Source organism: Xiphophorus maculatus, chromosome 1 (assembly GCF_002775205.1).
Source record: "Xiphophorus maculatus strain JP 163 A chromosome 1, X_maculatus-5.0-male, whole genome shotgun sequence".
NCBI lineage: Eukaryota > Metazoa > Chordata > Actinopteri > Cyprinodontiformes > Poeciliidae > Xiphophorus > Xiphophorus maculatus.
The window spans coordinates 30,372,158-30,396,472 of NC_036443.1; the positions used below are offsets into that span (position 1 = coordinate 30,372,158).

General features: G+C 41.6%; 1 protein-coding gene across 4 annotated transcripts in view; it reads right to left on the reverse strand.

Annotated features, from left to right (window-relative positions):
- LOC102218752 (neural cell adhesion molecule L1.1-like) overlaps nt 1–24,315 on the reverse strand; it is a 48,929-nt gene that overhangs the window by 19,093 nt on the left and 5,521 nt on the right. For 2 of the 4 annotated variants that reach the window (XM_023336581.1, XM_023336567.1), the window contains exons 2-10: nt 13,741–14,042; nt 12,409–12,423; nt 10,924–11,026; nt 9,468–9,646; nt 8,811–8,933; nt 8,066–8,236; nt 7,378–7,492; nt 5,937–6,121; nt 5,308–5,439 (exon numbers count right to left, since the gene is read on the reverse strand). In XM_023336581.1, the coding sequence (XP_023192349.1) occupies nt 5,308–5,439; nt 5,937–6,121; nt 7,378–7,492; nt 8,066–8,236; nt 8,811–8,933; nt 9,468–9,646; nt 10,924–11,026; nt 12,409–12,423; nt 13,741–13,861 (1,144 nt within the window). In that variant the 5' untranslated portion in view covers nt 13,862–14,042. Of the gene's footprint in view, nt 1–5,307; nt 5,440–5,936; nt 6,122–7,377; nt 7,493–8,065; nt 8,237–8,810; nt 8,934–9,467; nt 9,647–10,923; nt 11,027–12,408; nt 12,424–13,740; nt 14,043–23,452; nt 23,555–24,315 lie in introns of those variants that run through there. The other 2 variants (XM_023336576.1, XM_023336584.1) reach the window with 2 other exon arrangements.

Consider the following 24,315-nt stretch of genomic DNA (forward strand, 5'->3'; position numbering starts at 1 on the left):
TGGATGAGGAAGCACACCGCGTCCTCCACTGCAGCCATCGAGAAGACATCCGGCAACAGAGGAACAAACACCAGCAGCTGACATCATCACACAGACGCAGACATGGTTAAAGACATCCTGCTGGACCCGGAGCTTGAAATTGGGCCAGCACAACCCACCAGTAAGAAACGACCGCAAGCGACATCTGAGAAGCCAGGACAACTGGAAGGGGCAATCTACACCGATGGATCCAGAAAGGGGTCCGACCAGTCGGCATACTGGGGATTTATTCTGAAGCAAGATGGCAAAGAGAGATGCCGTCAGAAAGGAAAAGCTCCCGGTAGTGCTCAAGCCGGAGAAGTAACGGCAGTACTGGAAGGATTGCTGGAGCTGGTGAAAAGGAAAATCAAGAGTGCCAGACCCGAGAGAAGCAGCTTGAGAGTGCGAGAGGGAAACAAGTAGCTCATCACAACTTATGGAAGAAGAAAGCAGAACTGAGGCTCCGCCCGAAACTTGAGGTGCAGCGACAAGGCGCACACCTGAGAAGAAGCCCTATGGAGGGGCAAAGATGACGACCTTTCGTGCCACTAAGAAAGGTTGTCTCTGCCGGTGTCGAGGTGGGACAGAACACCTAAGGACAGGTGGTCCTAGAGTAGCACGGGGACCAGGTAGTACGGTGCGTGCATAAGGCCCTCGAATATGCAGGCGTGCTACACCCCCGTGAAGAACTGAGCAAGCAGGACTGCTGGATGTCCCTTCAGCCCATCCGATGCAGCTGTGTGACTTTGAGGTATGTGGTCGATACGCAGGGCACCCAGGGCAGCGGATGGAAGGTTTGTTCATCAAGAGCACAGTCCCATGGGGTTCAGTCTGCATGGATGTAGCAGAGCCAATGGGGATAACAGGAAAGAGAGGTGAGAAGTACCTCTTGGTGCTGATGGACACAGTGACAACTGCTAGAAGAGCAGGTCTTCCCCTGCAGAGGAACTCCGTTCACGTCACAGAAAGCAGGGAGGCGAAGACACTTCTCCTTTTTGCTCAGAGGAGGAAAAGGGAAGTTGCAGCTCAAAGTGTCACTGAAAACAGGGCAGAGAGTTTGGATTAAAGCTCAAGATCGGCCTGCAGCTACGGGGATCAAGCTGAGATTCAACGCCCAAGATTTTGTAAAGTAAGTACTGAACTTCAACACAGTACTACTGATGAAGAAAGGGGTCCATGAGGAAGCAGTGCTCAAGCCAGTTCTTAGCTACAGCAAACCAGAACATTACGAGAAGATGGCCAGAGAATCAAGCACCATGCCATCCTACAGTAGACTGGCCACTATTACAGGAAGGTTGCCGTTCAAAGAACAACTTCAAGGCTTTGGACTGGGAGGGCCGTGAAGAAATTGGATTATGCTAAAGAAGAACTCCTGTCACAACCTGATGGATTAAAATGGAAAAGGATCATGATTACGGATAAAGCGTCATGATGCTTATGCTTTTTGCTTTGCTCTGCTGAACAGCCAGAATTTTTTTTTTGTTTGAGGCCTTCTGTCTCAGCCCATCTTCCCTTCCCTAAAGAACCATTCCACATCCTGAAGAACCGACAGTTCATCCAGCGAAGGTTCCTGTAGAAGAATCAGAGCGATCCAAGTTTTCTTCGACATTCATCACCTCATGGGGGAAATCAAAACTCCAAGGAGGGGGTGTCAAGAGAAGTGGAGTTTTGATGACTACACTGAGCCCTCTGTGACAACTGAGGATGAAGAATCTGCATCTTCACATCCCAGACGAACATCTTCTCTTTCCAGGGGATGAGGACGGCGAACTGCAGGAGGGTGATGGACTCCCAGCATGTGAAAGGTCTGACCTCGTGGAGGGGGTGTCAAGAAAATCCGAGCTCATCCCACTTCCCCATGCTGGAGATTTTAGTTTAACAGTAATAATAAATAAAGTTATCTTTAAAATGAATCACTCAAGTGACATCAAGGCCCAACAGTAGACTTAAGTGTCAATAAAGTTAGTTTAACAGTAATAATAAATAAAGTTATCTTTAAAATGAATCACTCAAGTGATATCTAGGCCCAACAGTAGACTTAAGTGTCAATAAAATAAATCTGGTTGTGTGTGTTGTTTTTGTCTCATGCAAACTTTGCTTTAATTCTACTTTTTTCTATCTAATCATAAGAAATCATAGTCAGTCAGAAAGAGTCATTAAACAGGAAAAGCAGGTTTCCTGGAAAAAGAGGAAGTAAGTTCCAGCCTGCAGATTTATAAAAAATAGCTGAGACTATTCCTTATTTTAAATCATGAAAGTTTAAAGAATGAAATCTAAACATTTTGGTAATTTGATAAGATTCAAAGTAAAATACTTATATTAATATTGGTTTACTTGTAATAATATTTACACGAACATTTGTGGGAACACTTACAAGAAAAACAAGTAACTGTAACTTTGGCATCAAATAATTAGAATCATGTATTATTCTTGGTTTCTTTTCAGAAAAACATCTGTAATAACTCACATTAAGATTATAATAAGTATAATTAATAAGTTATGGTTATAAAATCATAAATGAATGATAAATCAGAGAAGCTGAAGAAAATAAATGTGATATAAGTTATGGTTATAAAATTATAAATGAATGCTAAATCAGAGAAGCTAAAGAAAATAAATGTGATATAAATGTGATTTTGACATTGAACTTGAAATGGTGTAAAAAGGTGTAACTGCAATTAAACATCACTGATATGTTGGAGGTAGAGAGTAGGTGAAAGGTGAAAGGCAAGGAACTAACAGGAGAGCAGAGATGATCAACGCCTTATTTAGAGAGTAGGTGAAAGGTTGTGCAGGCAATGGACATAGGAGGTTGAGCAACCCTGAGACATTAGCACAGACATCAGGAAATGTCTGTAAGACAGTGATGGATATGAGATCATCTGTCTGAGCAGTCAGAAACCCTATAAAAGGTGAGTGCAAAAGAGGAACCGTTCGTTGGATCCTCCGGGCAGCTTCGAGCCAAGAGATGGACAAAGAACTCTGCAGCTGAAGAAGAGCCGGGGCCACGGAGCCGAAGACTGTCCTGCTCATGCATGGGGACCAACCCGTCTGGCCCACAACCTGTGGCTTCGAATCGCACTTCTCTCATCGGCTGGGTTCAGACCCCAAAGACAAAGATGAAGACAAAGGCAAAGACAAAGAAGAAGAACTGGTGCCTTCCTTCCTGCCAGCACCAAGTCCTGTGTGACCTCACCATCCATGCGGAGAGGAGGCTCATCAGACCTACAGAGATTCCTGCCTTCGCTGATCAACATCTTCCTCCTGCTGCAACACCTTCTTCATCATCAGACCTGCGGAGATCCTGGCCTTCATCGATCGGCGTCTTCCTCCTGCTGCAACACCTTCTTCATCATCAGACCTGCGGAGATCCTGGCCTTCATCGATCGGCGTCTTCCTCCTGCTGCAACACCTTCTTCATCATCAGACCTGCGGAGATCCTGGCCTTCATCGATCGGCGTCTTCCTCCTGCTGCAGCACCTTCTTCGTCGTCGTGCCAGGTCTGGGGTTCGAGGCGCCATGCTCCGTCCGTCTCTCTCAAAGGTTCCTTTTTTTTAGTTCTTAGTATCAGCAGTAGGGAAAGACAGACTAGATGATTGATTTTACTTATTTGATTATTTCTGCTACTGAATTAAGCTGTACTGACCCTTGCAAAAATGCCTTACTAATAAAATATTTAGCATAAAGAAAATCTAAAAGATGTTGTGGACATTCAGTTAATGAGTCACCTTAAAGTTCTTTGATGGTTGTAAAATAGCTGTGATGTTTGATTCTGGAGAGGAAAAAGTTTAAAATGTTTTTAAGTTGCTGGTAGCCCAAATTTAAAACGTCATCCTTGGGACTCGCCCGAGTCACTAAAACCTACCTGGTTCAATAACAAATGCAAGTTGTAAAATAAGAGAACGAGCGACCGTTAACAGGTGTGCTCTGTGAAACTAGTTGGCTGTAGGCTGCTCAGTCTGGCTAATTCACAGAGGGAAGAAGGGTGAGACACCTGGATGTAGGCCGTTAAAAATCAGGTGAATCGTTTCTCGAAACCAGCTTAAACAGAGTTTACTTCAGTTCTGGACAGGGTAAATCCCGGCAGATTTAGGAAACTCAATTAACCCGTTAGATGGAGAGCTGGTAGCACATCTCCCCTCTCAGAAGAGGAAGTACGAGAGTGAGAGAGCAGAGACAGAAAGGAGGGGGGGGGGTGTTGCGCAACAACAACAATAAATCATGTAGATGAAAATTATTCTGTTTTTTTTATTTTATTTATTTATCAGGTGATTAACTGATTTATTGCTTATTGGGACAAGTTTCTTTCTATCTTCTTTATTCCTATTTTTTCCCATTTTCTGTTTAGTGACTGAATTATTACCACCATTTTGAGCCATTTGTTACTAAATTCCCCGTTTTAAACTTCTTCTGTCCTCCATTACTGGTCTGAGTTAACTGTGGCAGAGAAACCTTTAATGCATTTCAGTTGTTTTTATCTTGTACGTTAATTTAATTACTTATCTGTTTGTTTTTAGATGCTGCTGCTTTAAATCGTTAATTCGGCCTGAACTGTGTTCCTCTGATCTGCGCTCCACGTTTCTGTCTTTATCTTATTGTGTTTGTGTTTTTCAGTTGCTTCTGCTCTCAGACTGTTTCCCTTCATGGACAATAAAATGTTTGTCATGTTATTTTTCATTCTGGTCTTCTTTTAAAACAGTTTTCTGTATTTTTGAAGGTTCTTTCTTTTCTTTATTTCTTATTTCATAATTTGTTTCTTGGATTCTTTGCACATTGTTTATTTTCACCCCATCTTTAATTTATCGTCCTAGATCAAAATGTCTTAATCTTTCCTCTTTACTTAATCTTTGTGTTTTACCCAAACTTCCTACTTTTTTTATCCTCTTGTCCTTTCATTTATATCTTTTTTCTTTTTTCCTTTCGTGTCTTCAGTTTTATATTTTTCTCCGGTGGAAAGTGTCTTTCTCTGGACGTTTATCTAAAACGTTTCTGTCTGGGTAAGGCTGATCTTATTTTGCTCTTCGGGACAGAAGTCAGACTGAGCGGTGCCAGATCGTCTCTAATGTTCGTCTCAACCTTTAAATTACAGGATAATGAAATCAAAGAGAAACTGAATGAAAGGAAATGTTTCAGGTCACTTGTTCCTTCAGAATAATTTCTGTATGACTTTGTAAGTCTTCTTTACAAAAGAAAAGATTAATTCTGATCAGTTAAATTAGCATTTTTGGTTGTTTTTATGATAAATATTCGGTTTAAAGTAGTAAAAGGACAGGGTGAATTGTGACCCACCTGTGAGCGGCTCGCCGTTGATTCTCCAGGTGATGGCGGGTTCGGGATTCCCCTTGGCCAGGCAGTCCAGCCTCACGGTTTCCCCCGGCGCGTACGTCAGCTCTGGGAACTCCTTCACCCAGTAGGGAGCCGCTGGACAGACACACAGACTTTACCGTCATAAAACATTCAAAATAAGTGAAATTTCATTTAAGGCTTTAATAATTATAAAATAAATTAACAAGTAGGGATCAAGAACCGTTTCTCAGTAGTTCATTTACTTATCGGCTTCTGTAACGTGAGACGTATTTGTGTGAAGATGTAACATATATATAAATATCTCATATGTTTTATGTTGTTATAACATAAGAAAGAAGAACAACAAACTTAAGTCTGAAGGTGCGACTCGCTCAGAGAACAAAGCATAGAACTAGATTAAATAGATCGACCTTTATGGATCGGATCGGTTTCTCCTTTAACTGTTCTATTCAAACCATATTTGTTTCATCTTCTGATTGTCCTGGCGTCTTTTTTCACCTTTGACCTTCTGACTAGAGCATGCAGAGCCAGAGAGCGTTGAACTGTGTGACTCCGTGTTGAACCTGCTGGTTTGTCTTTGTGTTGCTGAAATGTTTTCGTTTCTCTTTCACCTTTCACAGTGACGGTGAAGGAATGTGTAGCATTCCCGTGGACGTTGTGCGCCCTGCACCGGTACTCGCCGTCGTCGTCCTCGGTGATGCTGTCAAAGTAAAGCCAGCGGTCGAAGCTGTCCAGCGAGGCACTCGTGGTCTTCAGGTCGCCGTCCGTCTTCTGCCACTCCACCCAGGGAGTCGGCCTGCAGAGACGCAGGGCAGGAAGAAACAAAACGGCCTGATGAGGTCAACCCGAATGACGGGAATCAGATGTGAATAAATGCAGATAATCACAGGAATTAAGCAGACTGTCGAGTCATGTGGGGTCATGTGAGGTCATGTGGGGTCAATGTGGGGTCATGTGAGGTCATGTGGGGTCCTGTGGGGTCAATGTGAGGTCCTGTGGGGTCAATGTGAGGTCATGTGGGGTCAATGTGGGGTCATGTGAGGTCATGTGGGGTACCCCAGGACTCAATCCCAGGACCCCTCTTATTTAATATCTGCACTAGCTCAGGTTATAACAGGAAATACGATTAGCTACCATAGCTACGGGGATGATACACAGCTCTACATCTCAAAGTCACCAGGTGACTCTGAACCGTCCAATCACTGAACAGATAAATGGATGTACCAAAACTTTCTCTTGCTGAACAGAAACAAAACTGAAGTTATTATCTATGGACCTAAAGAGGAATGATCTAGAGTTATAGATCTAGAGTCAACACACAGCTTCAGTTATTACAGCTGGAAACTAGAGATCAGGCTGACCTCTGACCTCTGACCTGTACCTTCAGAGCCACATAAAGTCGGTTCCAAAGTCGACCTTCTGTCACCGGAGGAAAATCTCCAGGACTGAAGTCTCAGATCAGAGAAACTTTAGTTTCTCTTTAGTGGCTTTGATTCATGCAGCAGGTCTGACTGACAAACCAACGGTCCAGAACGCTGCTGCTGGAGTTCTGACCAGAACCAGGAGGATAGAGACACCACCCGGTTCTACAGTCATTCACTGAGAGAAAAGATGTTAAACTACTGCTCGTAGTTTATAAATCGCTGAACGGCTTCAGTCCCTTGTCCTTCACACTGGCATCAAATGGTGAAACTTCCTCACCAACATGCAGTCCAGCTCTACAGAGCTCTGCTAACGAGCTAGCTGAGCTGAACCAGAGAGAAATCTACGAGTTGCAGGACACGGCCATCACTTTGCCCTGCTGTGTGGCATCAGAACTGGAGGTAGAGAGATAAAGAAAGTTTCTGCGTCCTTTACCCAAAGTTCAACACTCTTGCATCAAAAGACTGAATTCCCTCCTCATGCAATCAGGTTTGCCAGTCTTGCTAATGACCAAGTTATGTGATTCAGGCATGTTGATAAAAGACGCACCAAAGAGATGCTGAACTTTCAGTCATACTTTATAAATACTGAACACACACACACTTCAGCAAAGCATTCTGGGATTCTTACAGGCCTTTGGGGATACATTCGAGGGTGACACTTTGACCCCTGAGGGCCTGCACTGCGGTGTGGGAGCCATGGGGTTGGAGTAAATCTGGTTTTCTTCCACGAACGACTTCGTTACCTGGGAAAGAAAAACAAGAATCCATAAGGCGATAGTCCGGTAGACCCGGTTCTACTGGAACCAGAACTCCATCATCTGCTCCACCTCCAGCGGCTGTGGTTCTCGTGAGTCAAACCAACCTGTTCCCCTCCTGGCCTGTGGGGGCGCTGCACCAAGAACCACTGAAGGAAATGACACATAAACCTCTGAAGACACTGAGAGCAACTTCCTTCTTCACCACATGGAAACAAGATGGAGGATTTTAGTGTTGGAGGATTTCTCTTCAGTCTTTGGCTGAAGACCAGGAGCCATTTCTGCTGCTAAGCTAGCACATTTGTTTTGTTTTGTTTGCATTTACCCAGAATGCCCTGCGCTGTAGTCCACTTCCTGCTTGTGGAGCGAACTGTCCGGTCCGCTTGGCGTTTACACATGCATTCAAAGTTCACTTTAATCAAACTGAGACCGAGGTGTACAGGCGGACCAGAGTTAGATTCTTTGGCTGCAGTGTGAACGTAGCCATAGATGTGCCAGGCGAGTGAACATATGGTGTGTGAGTGTGTGTGGGGGTGTGTGTGTGTGTGTGTGAGCCCTTACTTGATTGGACGGTGAGCCTAGCCACAGTCACTGGGATAATAGTCCTGGCTGCAGTGTACTGGGCGTAGCAGTTGTAGTCGCTTCTGCTGTCGGTCTTAATGAGGTTGGCGAAGTACAAGTTTCCGTCCAGGCCGATCATCACTCTCTCATTCTGGGGAATGTGACGCATCTCTGTGGAAAACAGAGAAATTCAAACTTCATTTTGTAAGATCTGCGGTGAAACCACTCCAACAAGTCACTAAATACAAACACAAATTTAAAAAGAAAAAAACCTGAGACATCTCTGACTGGACGATTCCACTTTGGACTTCAGAACCGTAAATTATTCTGGCATTCGCTCCCTCTCTGTTTAGATCTGCAGTCAGTCAGTCACAGCGCCACCTACTGCTCAAACTGTGAAAAGGCTGAGATTTACATCCTGTCTCAAAATTCCTGGATAGACTTAGTTACGTTTGGATCATCAGTGAAACAAATGAGCCAAAACCAGAATAACTTGAGGTTCTCAGATAAAAAAGTGGAATCGTCCAATCAGCAACGTCTCTGGTTTCCAGTGAGACCAACCACTTCCCTTTGCTAATGTTGCGTTTATTCATTTGTAGTTGTGTTTGGTGAATTGTTGAAGTGGTTTTTACTTCATCGTAAATGAAATAAATACCTTTCCTTCAGGCAAACCACACCGATTTTCACCTAAACCCGGTTTATCAAAAGAGCTGTGAGAAAACCGTGAACAGAAGGAAATACTGACTGGTTCCCATCCAGTAGATGTACGGAGGCGTCGACCTCTTCGGAGGGTTACAGGTCAGGATCAGGCTCTCTGATTCATACGCCGACTTATCCACTTCGTTTTCTTTTGCTACAACCGGATGAGCTGAAACACAAAACACCAGAAAAAATCTATCACATGTAACGATAATGACATAATCATCCAGATCAATAAACTTTAAATTCTAATGAACATTTAATACTGGAGCTGGAAAACATTTTAAAATAAATAAACAAAACAACAAATAAAATGAATTATGGAGTCTCTGTAAACCAAATTATCCTTCATAAAAAGGTTTAATTGAGACAAAAACACCAGACTGAAGAATTTTATCATCCAGTTTTTGGTAGAAAGAGAAACACAATAAATCCTGCAGATGGAAATTATTGATCTTGTTTTAATTGATCATGCGGCTAATTGATTTATTGCTTATTGCGCCACAGAGAGTTAAACATGGACCTCCCACCACTAAAACTGCAACCTCATGCCTGAGCAATAAATCTGCTCCTAGGAAACGGTTGCCAGAGCAACAGCAGACGTTTCCCATTGAACAGAGCCTGACAGCATAGCCGGGTCAGGTGGTCGGTCCAGATCAACCAGAACCAGAACGGGTTTCCTGATCTCTGCTGTGAGACTCACGCTCCACTATGACCTCTACGGTCTGTGTCATGGCGGTGCCCAGGTCGTTGGAGGCGAAGCATTGGTAGACGCCAGCGTAAGACTCCAGCTCCATCGTTTCTTCATCTTCTGAGGCGTTAATCTTTCCAGAACCGCTCTTCTCTGGGCCGAACTGGACCCCATCCTTCACCCAGCGGATCCTACATGCAGAGGAGAGAGAAAGTCAAAAGTAACACAGAGTACAGGATGAGAAACGGTTACCGCGGCGACGGGGAGCACTCGAGATGACCCGACTCATTCAGTGGCGTTTGTGTCAGATCAGTTATCAAAACTTAAAAAACAGTTTGCAGTCTGGCTGATGCGCCTGGAAGCATAATCCAATCGATCGATTATTGAAGTAATCATTAGCTAATCGATAATTGGAGTATCATCAGAGCAGCAATTGAGACAAAACTTTACAAATAATATAAACAGTTTAAATTTAAGATTTCAAAATAAATTTTAGTCTGTAAATCTGTTTTACCCAGATCCACATCTGTAAAAAATATCTTATTAAGCTCCTTTTACTATCAATTATTAATCAGATCATATTAAAAATAATCCTCAGATCGGCCCTTTACTGCGCTGATGTCAAGTCAAGCAGAAACAGCTGAACTTTTCACATCCTTAACGCTCTTATTGCATTTCAGGCAATAAAATGTTTATTTTCTTATTCAAAAAATGAATAAATTATTTGTTTGCACATTGAAATGTATTTCTAATATTGTATAAAAAAGGCTAAATTGGTTAAATGAAAATTCTGCAGAGGGCCAATTTTCATCCGAATAGTAATCAATTAGATCGATTATGATCGATTATGATTTACTCTCCGTTAGCTTTTTAAATCTATTTTGACTTCTGAGATTTTTCCTGCAGTTGTTCTAAAAGTATTTTTTATTTTTTGAGAAACCATCCGCTGCTGTGCTGCTGGTACCAGTTCGTCGTGTCGCTGAGACCAGAAACAGTTTTTCTGATTTCCAGTTGATGTGCAGCTGAGTTGGTTTAACACGTTTCCACCGTCTGAGTTTCGCCTTCAGAGAAACTTTAAAAGCAAATTAAGTATCTGCTCACTTCGATGAAAATAGTTCATCAAATTTCAGTTTTTATTTCTGAGAAAAGCTTTCCAGGTAGAACAGTTTTTATGATAAATGTTTGGTAAAATAATCGAGAATCTCGTCCCGGAGCGTCGGCCACGCCGCCGCTTGAGTCGCCTGCAACTTTTCCAGATGTCGTTTATTTTTAGCGTTTTCTTATGACATTAAGTCCTGAAGAAAACCAAATGAGAGGAAGTGTTGTCAGACAAGACGGCGTGAGATGGAAAATGTTTTCCTCTGATTTTGTTAAGCGTATATTTGTTTCCATGGCGACCTGAATGTCAGAGGGAGGAAATGAACAGCAAACAGGACGTGAGCGTTTGTGGGAGAGGCGGCGCACTCACAGCGGGGTCGGGCTGCCGGTGGCGCTGCAGGTCAGAACGACGTCTTCTCGGGAAAACGCCGTCACCGATCTGGGAACCACCGTCAGTTTGGGAGGCGTTTGCACTGAGAACACAAGGAAAGCACAAATCACAGAGGAACATCCCAAAACCAGAGCAAATATCAACGCTGCTGGTTCCCAGCATCCGACTCAACTGGTTTTAAAAAGCTTAAATGGCTCAAACTTATTTAAATATCTTCAACGAGATCAAATAATCAAAAGTCATTAAACACTCCACAATCCAGACTCTGGGTTTTTATACTGATAAAAAGTTTAGACGATTTTAAGGTTCTTCTAAAGACCATTTTTATTTTTAAATTTTATATTTATTGACCTTTTTTTTTGCAAAGCTGACGTGACAGAGACAATAACATACAATATCAGCCAGAGTACAAAATAAATCGTAAACAATAAATGAAATCTGACAGCAGCCTAAACAGACAAAAAATAAGTAAACAAAAATTTAAATAATTAAAATAGATAGAAAAATTAACTAACTAATGATGCAGGGAGACTAAGAAGGCATTTAAGTATTTGTAATTTTATTTATGCTTGTTTTCATTTTATTATAAGTGGTGTAATTACTGATGTCTGTACAGCATGTAGTGCAGTTTTAACTGTTTTAAATCTGATTTATAAATAAATTTGATATTGATCATCCATCCCAGATCAGAACGTTGAATTATTCAGATTTGAACTTAAAAATCCTTGTTTACTCAAATCCTGGAGATATAACAAAATTAATGAAAAGTTAACACAACTTACTACTGTAACTAATAAATCTGGCTCCAGATTTATTTGACTTAAAGAGTAAAAGTTAGTAACACAACTAAACCGGCTGAAATGTTTTACAGTGTGCTAAACTGGAAACTCTTTAAGAAGCGGTGTGTGTTTTATGAAACCTTTAACATGATTAATTTATCTTAAATTTCCGTTATCCTCCTGATTCCTGAGTGCAGCATTAATCCAGGAAAATCCAGGTGAGACCCGACATTCCCAAGAACTCAGAAACATTTCCAGATTAAAGTCCTTTAATGTGGGATTAAATCTGTTTCTCTTGGTCTTGGCTTTAGCCGGAAAACTAATCTATGTCTCATCATTTTTGCATGAGAAGACTTTATGAATGGAACATTGTGCTTCAGACGTTTCCACACAGAAACTGCAGTGTGAGCTGTTTGCTTGCAGGAAGGAGCTTCAGACATGAACGTCTTCTCACAACACAGGTCTTACTGTAACGTTGGGTTTGAATTAAACTCAACTGTTACAGTCAAACTTCCAGTTTTTCATTCCTTCAATGGAAATTCATTTGCAGACACCAACCAAAAATTATGAAAATTATATCGTCTGCCTAAATGAAAGTTATAATGTAAAGCTTTATATCCATGACATTTAGAAATAACAGATATTTTTATTCCTGTCAGCGGTAAAAACAATAAAAACCACTTACAGAGCTGTAAATTATCTGTTTGTCCACACGGAAGCATAGAAGAAGAAAGAGAGGAAACAGACATGTTTAATACGGTTCTGATTCTGACCTGCAGCGTTAACCTTTGACCTTTTCAGCCATAAAAACAAACACCAGACTGACAGTTGGAACTGGAATCATCTGAGCTTCAACCTGATCTGCTGCCAACCCATAATGTGTGTTGGAGTCAGATCAACATCAACGGCTGAAATTTCCTGTTTATTAAGTACAAACTGCAAACTGAGCGATAAACTCAGAAAAACAACAAGTGCTGCAAAAATGGGAGCAATAAAAGTTTTCACTGCAACTTTAGCATTTTCTGCAGTTTGTCTCGTTGCAGCTGAACTTTATGTTGTGAAGTGGAAGGAAACGTTTTCACAAACAGAATCTGGAAATAAGACTCACTCTGCTGCTACTAAATACAATCCAATGCAACCAAAGGTGACAGTAGATGCCCCCAGTTTGTAAAATTTGATTAAATTCTTGTAGCTGATTAAATCCTAAACAGACAGAAATAAATCAGGATGTTTTCACCTGTCATAGTCCAGTAGACTCGGTTCGATTTGGGACCAAAGTTGCAACATTCGTAACGTTTTCAAACAAACCAAACTCTTTGAGCAAGTGGACCAGAGACCGCTGCAAAACTACAGCTCAGGGCATTCTGGGTAAATGCAACCAAAACAAACGTGTTAGCCTAGCGCTAGCAGCAGAAACGGCACCTGGTCTTTAGCCAAAAACTAAAGAGAAATCCTCCAACCGCTAAAATCTGATGCCTCCATTTAGTTTCCATTTGGAAGAAGGAAGTTGCGCTCAGTGTCTTCAGAGGTTTCTGTGTCGTTTCCTTCAGTGGTTCTGGGTGCAGCGCCCCCACAGGCCAGGAGGGGAGCAGGTTGCTCAAAGGGTTTGGTTGGTTTGACTCAGAGAGAAAAAGAACCACAGCAGCTGGAGGTGGAACAAATGTTGAAGTTTTCATCCCCAATCAAACCGATTGGCCCAGTCAAAGTCAAATTAAACCTAAGTTGAGCTGAATATAAGTACACAACGTTTGAATTTCTAACTTTTAAATGTATGTATTTTTCCTTTCCACCTCACAATTCTGCTCTGCTTTGTGTTTGTCTATTGCATAAAAAGCCCAGCGTGTCTCACTGGCGGGGCGGGGCGGGTGCGTCGTGCCTTTAGGGGGGAAATGTTTGGATTTGGGGGTAAAGAAGGACCAACTGAAGGTCGGGGTTCCTATAACCTGGGGAAAGGACACACTGTTTGGAGGAAACAGCTTTCTGTTTCCAGAGATGTTTGCGGCGGTGCGGTACTCACAATGCTCCGGGATGATGATGGCTCCCTGAGCAAACAGGAAGTACAGAGGGAGGAGGAGGAGGGGGAGGACAGGGGGACAACGTCCCCTACAGCCCATCCACAGACACTGCGGCGCGCACATCTCTTAATGTCCCATCAAAGGTGACAGAAAACACCCACACACTCATCAACACGGGACAACACACACCCTCCCAGTTTAGGCACACACTCCCCAGGGAGACGTGCTTAATTCAGTCTGCGCCGGTTTGCTTTGGTGACTGAAGCTGCTTCCCGCTTTCCACAATCCCTCCGTCTGCAGCCAACTGAGGAGGAGGAGGATGAGAAAGAGGAGGAGGAGGAAGGGGGTTGACCGAGAGAACAAAGGAGGATGAGAGGGGAAGAGGCCAGGACACATGGGACAGGAAACACAGACAAAAAGGAAACATCATTAATTTCATCTAACAAGACAAACAAGACATTCAAATTAACAATCATAGCTCATGAAAAATTAACGCAGAACAACAAATCTGAATATTTAAAGAGACTTTTATCTTCAAATCATGGATGGAAACATTACGGCTGAAGAGGACCGGGGGGTTTGTGTTAAAAAGATAAAGCAGTTAAGTCATCAAGATAACGTCCAGCTCAGATCAGAGCAGCAGAAACATCTTCACCACTAATTAGCTTCCAATGACGGATGGATGGAAGATGGAGGGATGGAGGGACGGAGGATGGAGAGATGGAGAGGTTCTGTCTGCTTTGTTCTGGCCGCTGACCCGTGTCAGGAGGTGATAAGAAACATAAATTTCGTCCTTTTATTTAAACTACATCACCACCAAATCTGCTTATTTCTAATTCTTGTCTTTTATTTCGGGAATTTCTCTTTACACCTTATGAATTATTCAAAATGTTGGTTTAATAAAACCTGCCTGATATCTTACTGTTCAGTTTTACACCCAACTCGATGTGAGAGCTACGGAAGCCCATTTCTACCATAAAAGAAAAAATAAAAGCCCAACAAAAAGTCATAACTTACGTGTTAATTACAAGAATAAAAGTCATAATTTTGACTTTCAATCTCAGTTACAACATACAAAGTCAGGTTTCTCTAAGGAAGCTTGCAGCAGTTTCTCAAAATGATCATTTAGAAACTCATTATTGTGACTTTTACAGCAGAAATTACGGCTTCCTCCTAATTCTTTCTTCTATGGCAGAATTGGACTTCCATAGAGAGCTGACCTCTAACCTTTTAAACAGTTTTGGGACCAAGAACAGCAACTTCTGTCTTTCTGTGATCAACTGGAGGAGACTCTGACCCAATAACCAGCGTATTTTAGCGACCCGGTCACTGGGTTCCTGTAAGGAGCGGGATCATGCAGTGACTCAGAAATGTGATGCAGTTTCATCAGACGGTTGCAGTCAGAGATGCTTTAATAATCAGAGGGAGAAAATGAAACATGGATTGAAAGTGGACCGAGTAGGAAGCTCTGAGGAACCCCACAAGTTGCTCCCTAAACGTTTCCTGTAAATTCCAGGAAAATTAAAGTTGTATCATTTATCACCAACAACTAAAGAGACAAAGGAAAAACATGAAGTCTAGTTATGAGTTTTAAATTCATAACTGCAAGAATAATTGGCAAACTTCTGAGAATAAAAGTCATAATTACAACTTTCAAAGTCGTTATGAGATTCAAAGTTATGAGATAATTTTTTTTAACTTTATACAAAAAGTACCAGTTTGTATAAATGTTTGGAAAAAAGGAGCGCAGTCATTTTTACGGAGGCCATCTTGCTTTAGATTAGGACATTTAGTGAAAAATTGGCCGCCTTCCCCAGATTTATTGAGATGTGATGTCACAGGAAGTGAACCGCAGCGTTCAGGTTCAGAGTGTTTCTGCTTTAGTTTTACACCAGGAGGTCCTGAAATATGAAGATGAAAGGTCAGAGGTCGTTATTGGACGTGTCGTATCGTATCAGTCTGTAAGTGCTCTTTGGCTCAGGACTTCTGAGACACACATGACGTTGGAGGCGGTGGCAGCTGGCCTGTGGACCCCCGGGGGCTAATTGTTATGCAACCTGTGCCCAGCACACATCACTCTCTCCAACACACATCCATCTTCTTCACGACTCTAATTTATGCCCAGCCCAGTCATTAGAGGATACTTCATATTTTCTGAAGGGGTTGCATTAGGAGGTTGTAGCAGCTGCTAACTGTGGAGAAACCTTGATGCTAGCTTAGAGCTAACTGGGCTAACTAAGCAGCGGATCACTATGATGCTTAAACAGCTCCAGTTTTTACTCCATCGAGTGTTTCCGACCCGTTCCATTGGATCCGAGAGGCTTTAGACGGCGGAGCAGATGGGTCCAATCAGCCGCTACTCCCAGCGGAGGACGGAGGACGAGGGCACGAAAGGAGGCGGCGGGGGCAATCTAATCAGGGACCAGGGGGCAGAACGGGGTGCAGGTGCAACCCAGCAAGAAATTAACTCACTGATAGATTCCCTTCTGCAGGAATAAAAATCAGTAAAGGTGGACGGAGAGACGAGGAGAAGGTGAGAAGGAAGAACGATGAGGGTAATTATCAGACATACGAGACAAAAAACAAAGAGGTTTCCCTACCTTCCCCCCGTTTGACTGTCCATGTGGCCTAAATTCAACTGATTTCATTATTCATGAGTCACACACACACACCCCTACACACACACACACACACACACACCCCTACACACACACACCCCTACACACCCACACACACCCCTACACACACACGCAGATGTAAGTGGTTGGTTATTTCCTGGTGAGTCCTGATGACGAGGAACCAAAACTGACTGAATGAGAAGCGATTCGTAGCCAGAAGTTTTAATTTTGTTTAATCAATCAACTTTATTTCACATTTCAGCAACACGGTCGTTCAAAGTGCTTCACATCTTAAAAAGACAAAATAAAAAGTAATAAAAACATCATTTTGTCACCAGTTTGAAAACAAACATTACAATCTATCGAGTGACATCATCAATATGTTGGTCGATGTTCCAGACATTATTAATCAAAGTTATTAATCTAAACAGGTGAGTTTTTAGCCTTGATTTAAATGAACTCATGGTTTCGGCTGTTTTGCAGTTTTCTGGATGTTTATTCCATATTTAACTTCAGCTTCTATGCACCATAAATCTGGAATAAACTGATGAATTACTGAGTTCCTTTAATTCTAGTCTAAAAACTCACCTGTTTAGAGTTTATTTTAATAATTAATAAATGAAACGTTGATATTGGATGTTTATTGATGATTTTGCTGATGTCACTCATCAAAATGTAATATTAATTATCAATTGTTGGCTGCATGTTGTTGTTGTGACTGTTTTTAAGATTTAAAGCACTTTGAACTGCCATGTTACTGAAATGTGCTACAAATATAAACTCAATTGATTGATTGATTGATTGATTGATTGATTGATTGATTGATTGATTGGTGAACTAACTGGATTTACAGAATGAGCTGAGCTCTGAACACGGTCTGTTGTTGCAGAAATTAACTTGTAAAATCCTGAAAGGTAAAAAACTGTAACAGTTGAACTGAGGTTTCTTCCAGCCAGTGAAGTTAGCACTTCCTCGGGCAGCGGTCCAAACAAATCAAGTGATTTCCCAGCAGCGGAGGAGAGCTCTGATCAGAAAGAGGAGCGCTGCCGTTAACGGGCGTGGCCGCCGGTTGCTTCTGGTTGGGCGCGGTGGCGGAGGAAGCAGATGGAAACCTCTTCCTCACAAGCTGAAATCAGCATGCAGATATTCTGGAGTCTTCCTCAGAACGGCAGCGAAACGCCACCTTGACCCCATGCTGTCCTTACATTAGATCATTTATCTGTGGAACTAATGTTGGTATTAGAGCCAGACTAAGAATTGTTGTTTTTTTAATTACGAGAATAAAGTCTGAATATTAGCAGAATAGATACATAACATCACCAGAAGTTATGAGAAATTATGAGAACAGACGACGTTTGTCAGTGTGTGTGATTCTGTCTACACAACTGACTCATTTAATCAAAGTCCTGCTGCTGGTAATAATTTGATGCTGTTGTGTTAAAAATGACGCCCAACAAGCAGAGAAGCAGCATTCAGCTTCTGTGCTCCATAAATCTGGAACAAACTTCCAGAAAACTAAAAACCAGCTGAAACACAGAGTTCCTTTAAATCACAGCTGTTTATAGAGGCTTTTGAACCACAATAAATGCAACATTGATCAACATATTTGATGTGAATCGATGTTTTTGGTGATGACACCTGATAAAATATAATGTTTGTTCTCAAACTGGTCACTGATGATGTTTTGGTGACTTTTGTTTTTATGATTTAAAGCACTTTGAACTGCCTTGCTGCTGAAATGTGATATACAAATAATCTTGATTAATTGAAACTTGATTGATTGAACATTTCTCATTTTAGATTTTAGTTGTTCTCCATGGAGGAATTCTCCTAAAATTTTTCACCAGCTGGTCTCTTTCCCTGGAAAAGTCTAAACTTTTTGTTTATCCTGAAATCTAAAAAATAAATAATAAAAATGTTTTATATAGTGTATATTTATAAAACTAGGGGTAAGAAGGTTTTCTGGTTCTAGAAAATTTTTATTTTGTTGCAAAGGCTGAAAAGGTTTCCGACCTTTGAACCCAGACATTTATCTATAGAATGTACCAATATTGGGTTCTGCTGTTTTATTAATTTTTCTAACTCCATAACCATCCATCCATTAATGTTTGTCTTGCCGTCAGTCGTGTGCAGCGTTGGTGGGCTTATCTCCTGCACACAGTCGCACCTGGGGCGATTTAGAGGCTTTCAGTAGGAAAACCTGAATCACGCATGCATGACGGGAACATGCAAACCCCCAGCATAAAATCCGACCAAGGAACTTCCTACTTTGAGGAAACGTCACCCAACATGCAGCCGACTGTTTATTCTGCTCATAATCTCTGTCACCAGATTGGATTATTAATCCCAGCCTTCACCAGAGGCAGAAATTATGTTTCCTTTCCACTATTTGGTGAAAAACAGAAACACGAGAAACGTTGGGTAAAATGTTGGGTACAAACTGAAACCGCAGATTTGATTGGTGTTTGCCAGCAAAAAAACTGAAGAAATCTTCTGGTTTCACCACATTTTCCACTTTAATTAAGGAAAATCCATCCACCAAATGAGCTTTTGATACGTTCTGTTGGGAAAACACCAAGAATCCTGGGTGGGCGTTTCAAGATCTAATATGGCCGCCACCAAGTGGCAGATAAACCATTTATGTGAACTTCAGACTGCGTGTATCTCTTTAAAACACATAGTTGGCTCAAAGTTTTCTCTGATTAAGTATAGCTGAATTTCTGTGAAAATGTGAGAACAGATTAACACATTTAAATGTCTCCTGATAAATAAAACGGTGGGGGTGTGTCAGCATGTGGGTATTTTTGATGTTTTCTTGGCTGTGGATCAGGGGTGGAGGGGCTGAGTTTCAGCTAATTGATCTCCAACCTGCCAGACGTCAAAGTGTCCTTGGGTAAGACGGGGAACCCCCACACCGCCCTCGATATGCTAATTGCTGTGCAACGGGGTGTGCATTATGTGAGTCTGTGTGCAAATGGGTTAATCGTAGAGCGCCTGATAACAGCTCAATCTGTCTGCAAAAGCAGCAAATAAAACGAGTTCATTCATCAACAAGAACATCTCCAACAGATAAACTCTTTACTGCCAGAAAACATGCTAACCTCTTCTGGTAAACAGTTTCACAATATAGTCCCAAAAACAAAAAAGCTTTTCAGAAATCACCAGAGATGCTCATAAATTTAATGTTTAAATCTTAAATAAAATGTCTTTAAGACAAGCTGAAGCAAGGCTCACTGTTTGCTTGGTGGGTTGACTTCAACCCTCTCCGACTCTTAGGGTGTTTATTTAAAGGGTCTATCTGGCCTTAATAATGTGTGTTCTGTTAGACCTGAATGTGTCTTTAAGAGAAAATGGTTTTAATAGAGGAATTATTTATTGGTGAAGGTCTCTATATTTCTAATTAAAGATGAAGAAGAAAAGAATAACCAATAAACAATATAGGAAGGTAAAGGCAGAAGCCAAAAACAAAAAGTTAGTCAAAAAGTGAAAAATTACAAATTTTGTATAACAATGAATATTAACGCTAACTTGAACAGGTTAGGTTAGTCCTATGGTAAATACCAAACATGTTTGTTACATTTTTTTAGATAATGAGATTTCAGTCTGCTCAGTTCTGTCTATTCGGAGCTGTTAGTTCCTCCTGTCACTTTAAATCCAATTAAGCCACTGCTGGCCACGCCCCCTAACTCAACGTTTACACTCGCACGTGAAAATGGCTGCAAACAGATGCGCAATTACACAACCAATTGTCTCTGAAAAGCGGAAGTGGAGCCTCCTGCACAACCAACAAGAATGCAGCAAGTGGTTTCTGGAATGCAAGTCAACAACAAAGCACTTTTCCAGCAGCCATTGTACAGCGCATACAGTGGTAAAACTAGCTGACCAAACGTGCTGGAGTTCAGTTTAGGTTGCTAGGTAACGGCAGAGTTTTGGTGGGGTCGCTAGGTAACGGACAGCGCCTGCAGATTTGTGATGTTATATTTCAGAGGGTTTTGAAACGGCTCATCTTTAAGACACCAAAAAACATTCATTTATTACCAAGAACCAGATGGGTAGTTTGTTTAAGTGCTTGGCTGTTTCTGTAAGCCGTAGAAACCCAAATGGAAGAACAAAAACAGGCAAAATGTAGATTTTGCATATGTTCCCTTTCAAAACGTTCTTCAAGTATCTCTCTTACGTTGCGTTTTTGTGACATTTACAAACTGAAATCTAGAATCCACTCATTTCATCGCTCAGAACGTTTCTTTTCTCATTCAAATTAGTCATTACACTGAAACACAGTCTAAACACTTCTGGGTTACCACCCCACTCACATTACCGCCCACACACACACACACACACACTTCTCGTAGACATAAAGCCACTTGCCCGTGGGTGTCTGTCCTGTCCCCAACACGACAAACAAAGCAATTGCAGAGGAATGCATAAATCTGTCATTAGTGAAGGAACGCTGCTGTCTGAACAGCGACCCACTCCGGGTGGGTTCCCACTCCAGCTGGGGTCCATTAGATTTAGCCGAGGGGCGAGAGGTTCCAGCTGAGAGGGGCAAACCCTCAGGGCGCAAACAGAGACACGCCAAGCAAAGATTTCACTCCCATCGTTATTCCGGATTAGTCAAAAATACAAAAGTTACTCCTGATTAGTTAAGAATTAAGGTAAAAGTATAATCTTCCCATGAACTGCAATCTGCTGTTTCTACAACGACATATTTGGGCCACTGTAAGAAAAAAAAGTAGCAAAATTCTGCCAAAAAACTCAGACTTAGAGACTAGTCTCAGAAATTTTCTGGAAAAAAAATTTCCAGAAATTTCCAGGTCAGGATTTTTATAAATATGTAACCGGCAACCGACCAGAAAACTGCAATCGGTGCACCATTTTTCACTGTTATTTTGTTTAGACATTAAAAGCTCCCCACAAAAAAGAAAACAAAAGACAGAATATAATTTTCAACTTTCTACAGATTCTGGTTGATTTAAAACAAATATAATTTGCAGATTTGTTTCAGTTTGCAGAAGAAATAATGAGTTCAGCCAGATTCCAGAAACAAATAATTTTCCATAATTATCCTGGGAATCATCTTATTGTGTCCAACATGAGGAAAACTAAAAACTTTATGAAATACAACCTCTCTCTCTAGTTGCCGTCTTCCCTGATGGGAGGTTTGGTTTCTTCTTTTATTTAGAAAAGCTTTTTCTTCATTTCCTGTGAAGCTTTAGCGCTCGTCAATGAGTCGGAGGGGAAAGACGTAAATTTGCTCAGTGAAATATGCGTTGATGTCCCTCCCATCACTTTCTGTCGCTCCCCATCGCCATGGTAACCTCCAGCGCCACACGGCCGTGTATCCGTCCCCATCCCCCGTCCCTCCCTCAGTCCTCCCATCCCCCTCTCCGTCTCACCACACCTCATCTCCAGAACCACTCCCAGCATCCACTTGACTCACCTCCAAACACACACACACACACACACACACACACACACACACACACACACACACACACACACACACACACACACACACACACACACACACACACATGTTTGCGCAGCTATATTTGCGGGGACTTTCCATTGACTTCCATTCATTTCTACAGCCTAAACCCGTATCTTTATCCTAACCCTAACCATTACATACCTAACCCTAACCAAAACTCAATTAACACCTTAGTCTTAAATCTGACCCCTGACCCAAAAACAGCGTTTCCCCTTGTGGGGACCAGGCTTCGGTCTGACACACACACTCCTCCAGCCTTCCTGTTCTCCGCTCTACAGCGCTTAGAGCCACAGACTTTTTAAATCCAGTCCAATCATAGAAAGGAAATCTACACGCCTTCCATCTGTAGCAAAAACTACAAACCAAATGCTTTAATTATGAGAATTAGGAGAATTATTGTCTAAGCCTTAAAGGTGTTTATTTTGTTCTAGGGTAAAACAGAGACAGCTGGAGTTTACGTTCCAGTTTTAAACCTGACAGTGAGTAGAAACAGGAACATGCAGACAAATAACCGCAATCACAAACAGTTAAGTAACAGGATGAGGTGAAATAATCTACTTGATGATTTTTATTGTCCATGAGCCTCATTTTACTCTCTATAAACTACTCAACCAATCTGAATAAGTTTGGACTGTCAGAGAAAATTGAAGAATTGCCAGGAATTTTTTTAAAGTGACGCTCTGTGAAGTTATTCAAGACGTTATTTTGTAAATCTGTATTTGTGTCGTAACTTAAAGAGGCAGCGTTGAGTTATCCAGGCACATAGTGCCATTTTATAGTATAATCCAGTAACTATGTTACCTTCACTTGTTATATAAGAAATTTGACTTCAAAATTCAACACCATAAAAGTAACACTGTCTCTTTAAGAAGCTCGTGCTCTTTCTGAAGCTCCGCCTTCAGGAAGTCATCACAACATGGCTCCATTAACCCTTTCACATGTTTTTAAATCATTTCTCAGCGTTTCACTGAGAAGTAGCTCCTATAATGAACTCTGCAGATGTTCCACCAGCTGTTTGCTCCTTCAGACTAGCCAGCACCAATTAGTAGAGTGGGAACTCACGGGGGATGAAGTTCTGAGGAGGAGCTGATGGCAGATAAACGGTTCCCCTGAGACAGTAAGTTTCTTCGCCATTAGTACATTTAGCAGTGAGTGCATGAGATTGATTGACAGCACTAAGCCCCGCCTCCTGGCTCTGATTGGTTGTTTTTAGTGCATTTCTTCAGTAGCACCTCAGGGAGGACGTGGAGATCGATTTTTTCATAGATTATCTGTCTTATAACAAACTGCCACAACATGGTGATAGTTTGAACAAATATGTAAAAAGCATATTCTTTATAAAGGTTGTATACTGCAGCTTTAAATTTACATTATAAACTAGCAAAAAATCTTTTCATTTGTCTCTACTGAAACCGTCAAATTTAATTTAATGGAATCCTCTTTCATAAAAATTTAAGGTCCTGGTTGAAATTGAAGCATTTACGTGAGGCTCCTGCTGGCTAAGCAGCTACTTAGCTTGCTAATGCCTTGGGCCGGCTCTGTTTAACCTCAGCAGCCAACACAATCTTCACTTAAACACAACATGCTGCTATTTGCCAACCTTACCTCTGAAATGATTCAGGTTTATTCCTCCTCCCCAGAAGCAACTCGAATCTAAAGGTTTTGATGGCTGGAAGCATCAGCCTTCAGTTTGTATCAGATCATGAGGAGAGGAATCAACAGCAGCTCTCCATGAAGTCACAGACAGACAAACTGACAGACAGTGATGAGAAACTGGTGTGTTGCAACATTGTCCAAAAGATGTATGTCTTTCAGTCCAGAATGTGCAGTTCTTTGTGACTCTGTGAAAAACATCACCAAGCTCATCGTTTTCCCAAAACCTAACGCTGCTCATTCCAACATGTTCGTGTAAAACACAGGAAATAATTGTGCAACATTTGGCTGGCTGTCAGATGAGTGACTGATGAAACAGTTAGCCGGAGCGCTGACCAACACAGCTGCCTCTGTTTTTGTGGTCACATGATAATAATAAAAAATCAGAGGTCACATATTTGTTACTCGCAGGATGAGTGTTTCTCTTTGTTCTGCTGCTTCTCTTCAGCGAATCTGTTTAAGTCACTAAAGTTAGATTAGCTGCTTCTGACCAGATTAAGGTCTCAAACTCAGATAAGCTGCTTAAAACAGTCCCTAATGTGAGCTAATGTTCACTCCAACAAACCAACCAACACACACACACACACACGCCCACGCCCTCAGAGGAAGGGGAAGACTGAAGGAAGAAAAATTAAGCAGGACACGCCTTAATTTCATTAATACAACAACCTCGTCTTAATGGGCACAAGAGGAAAAAAACAGCAAAAGAGAAAGCAGAACAACGGATGAGAGAAAGGAATGATGGATAAGCAATCTGGAGGATTAATTTAGCTAATCTCATTTAGTCAAGCAGACCTCCATCTCACCCTCATTTC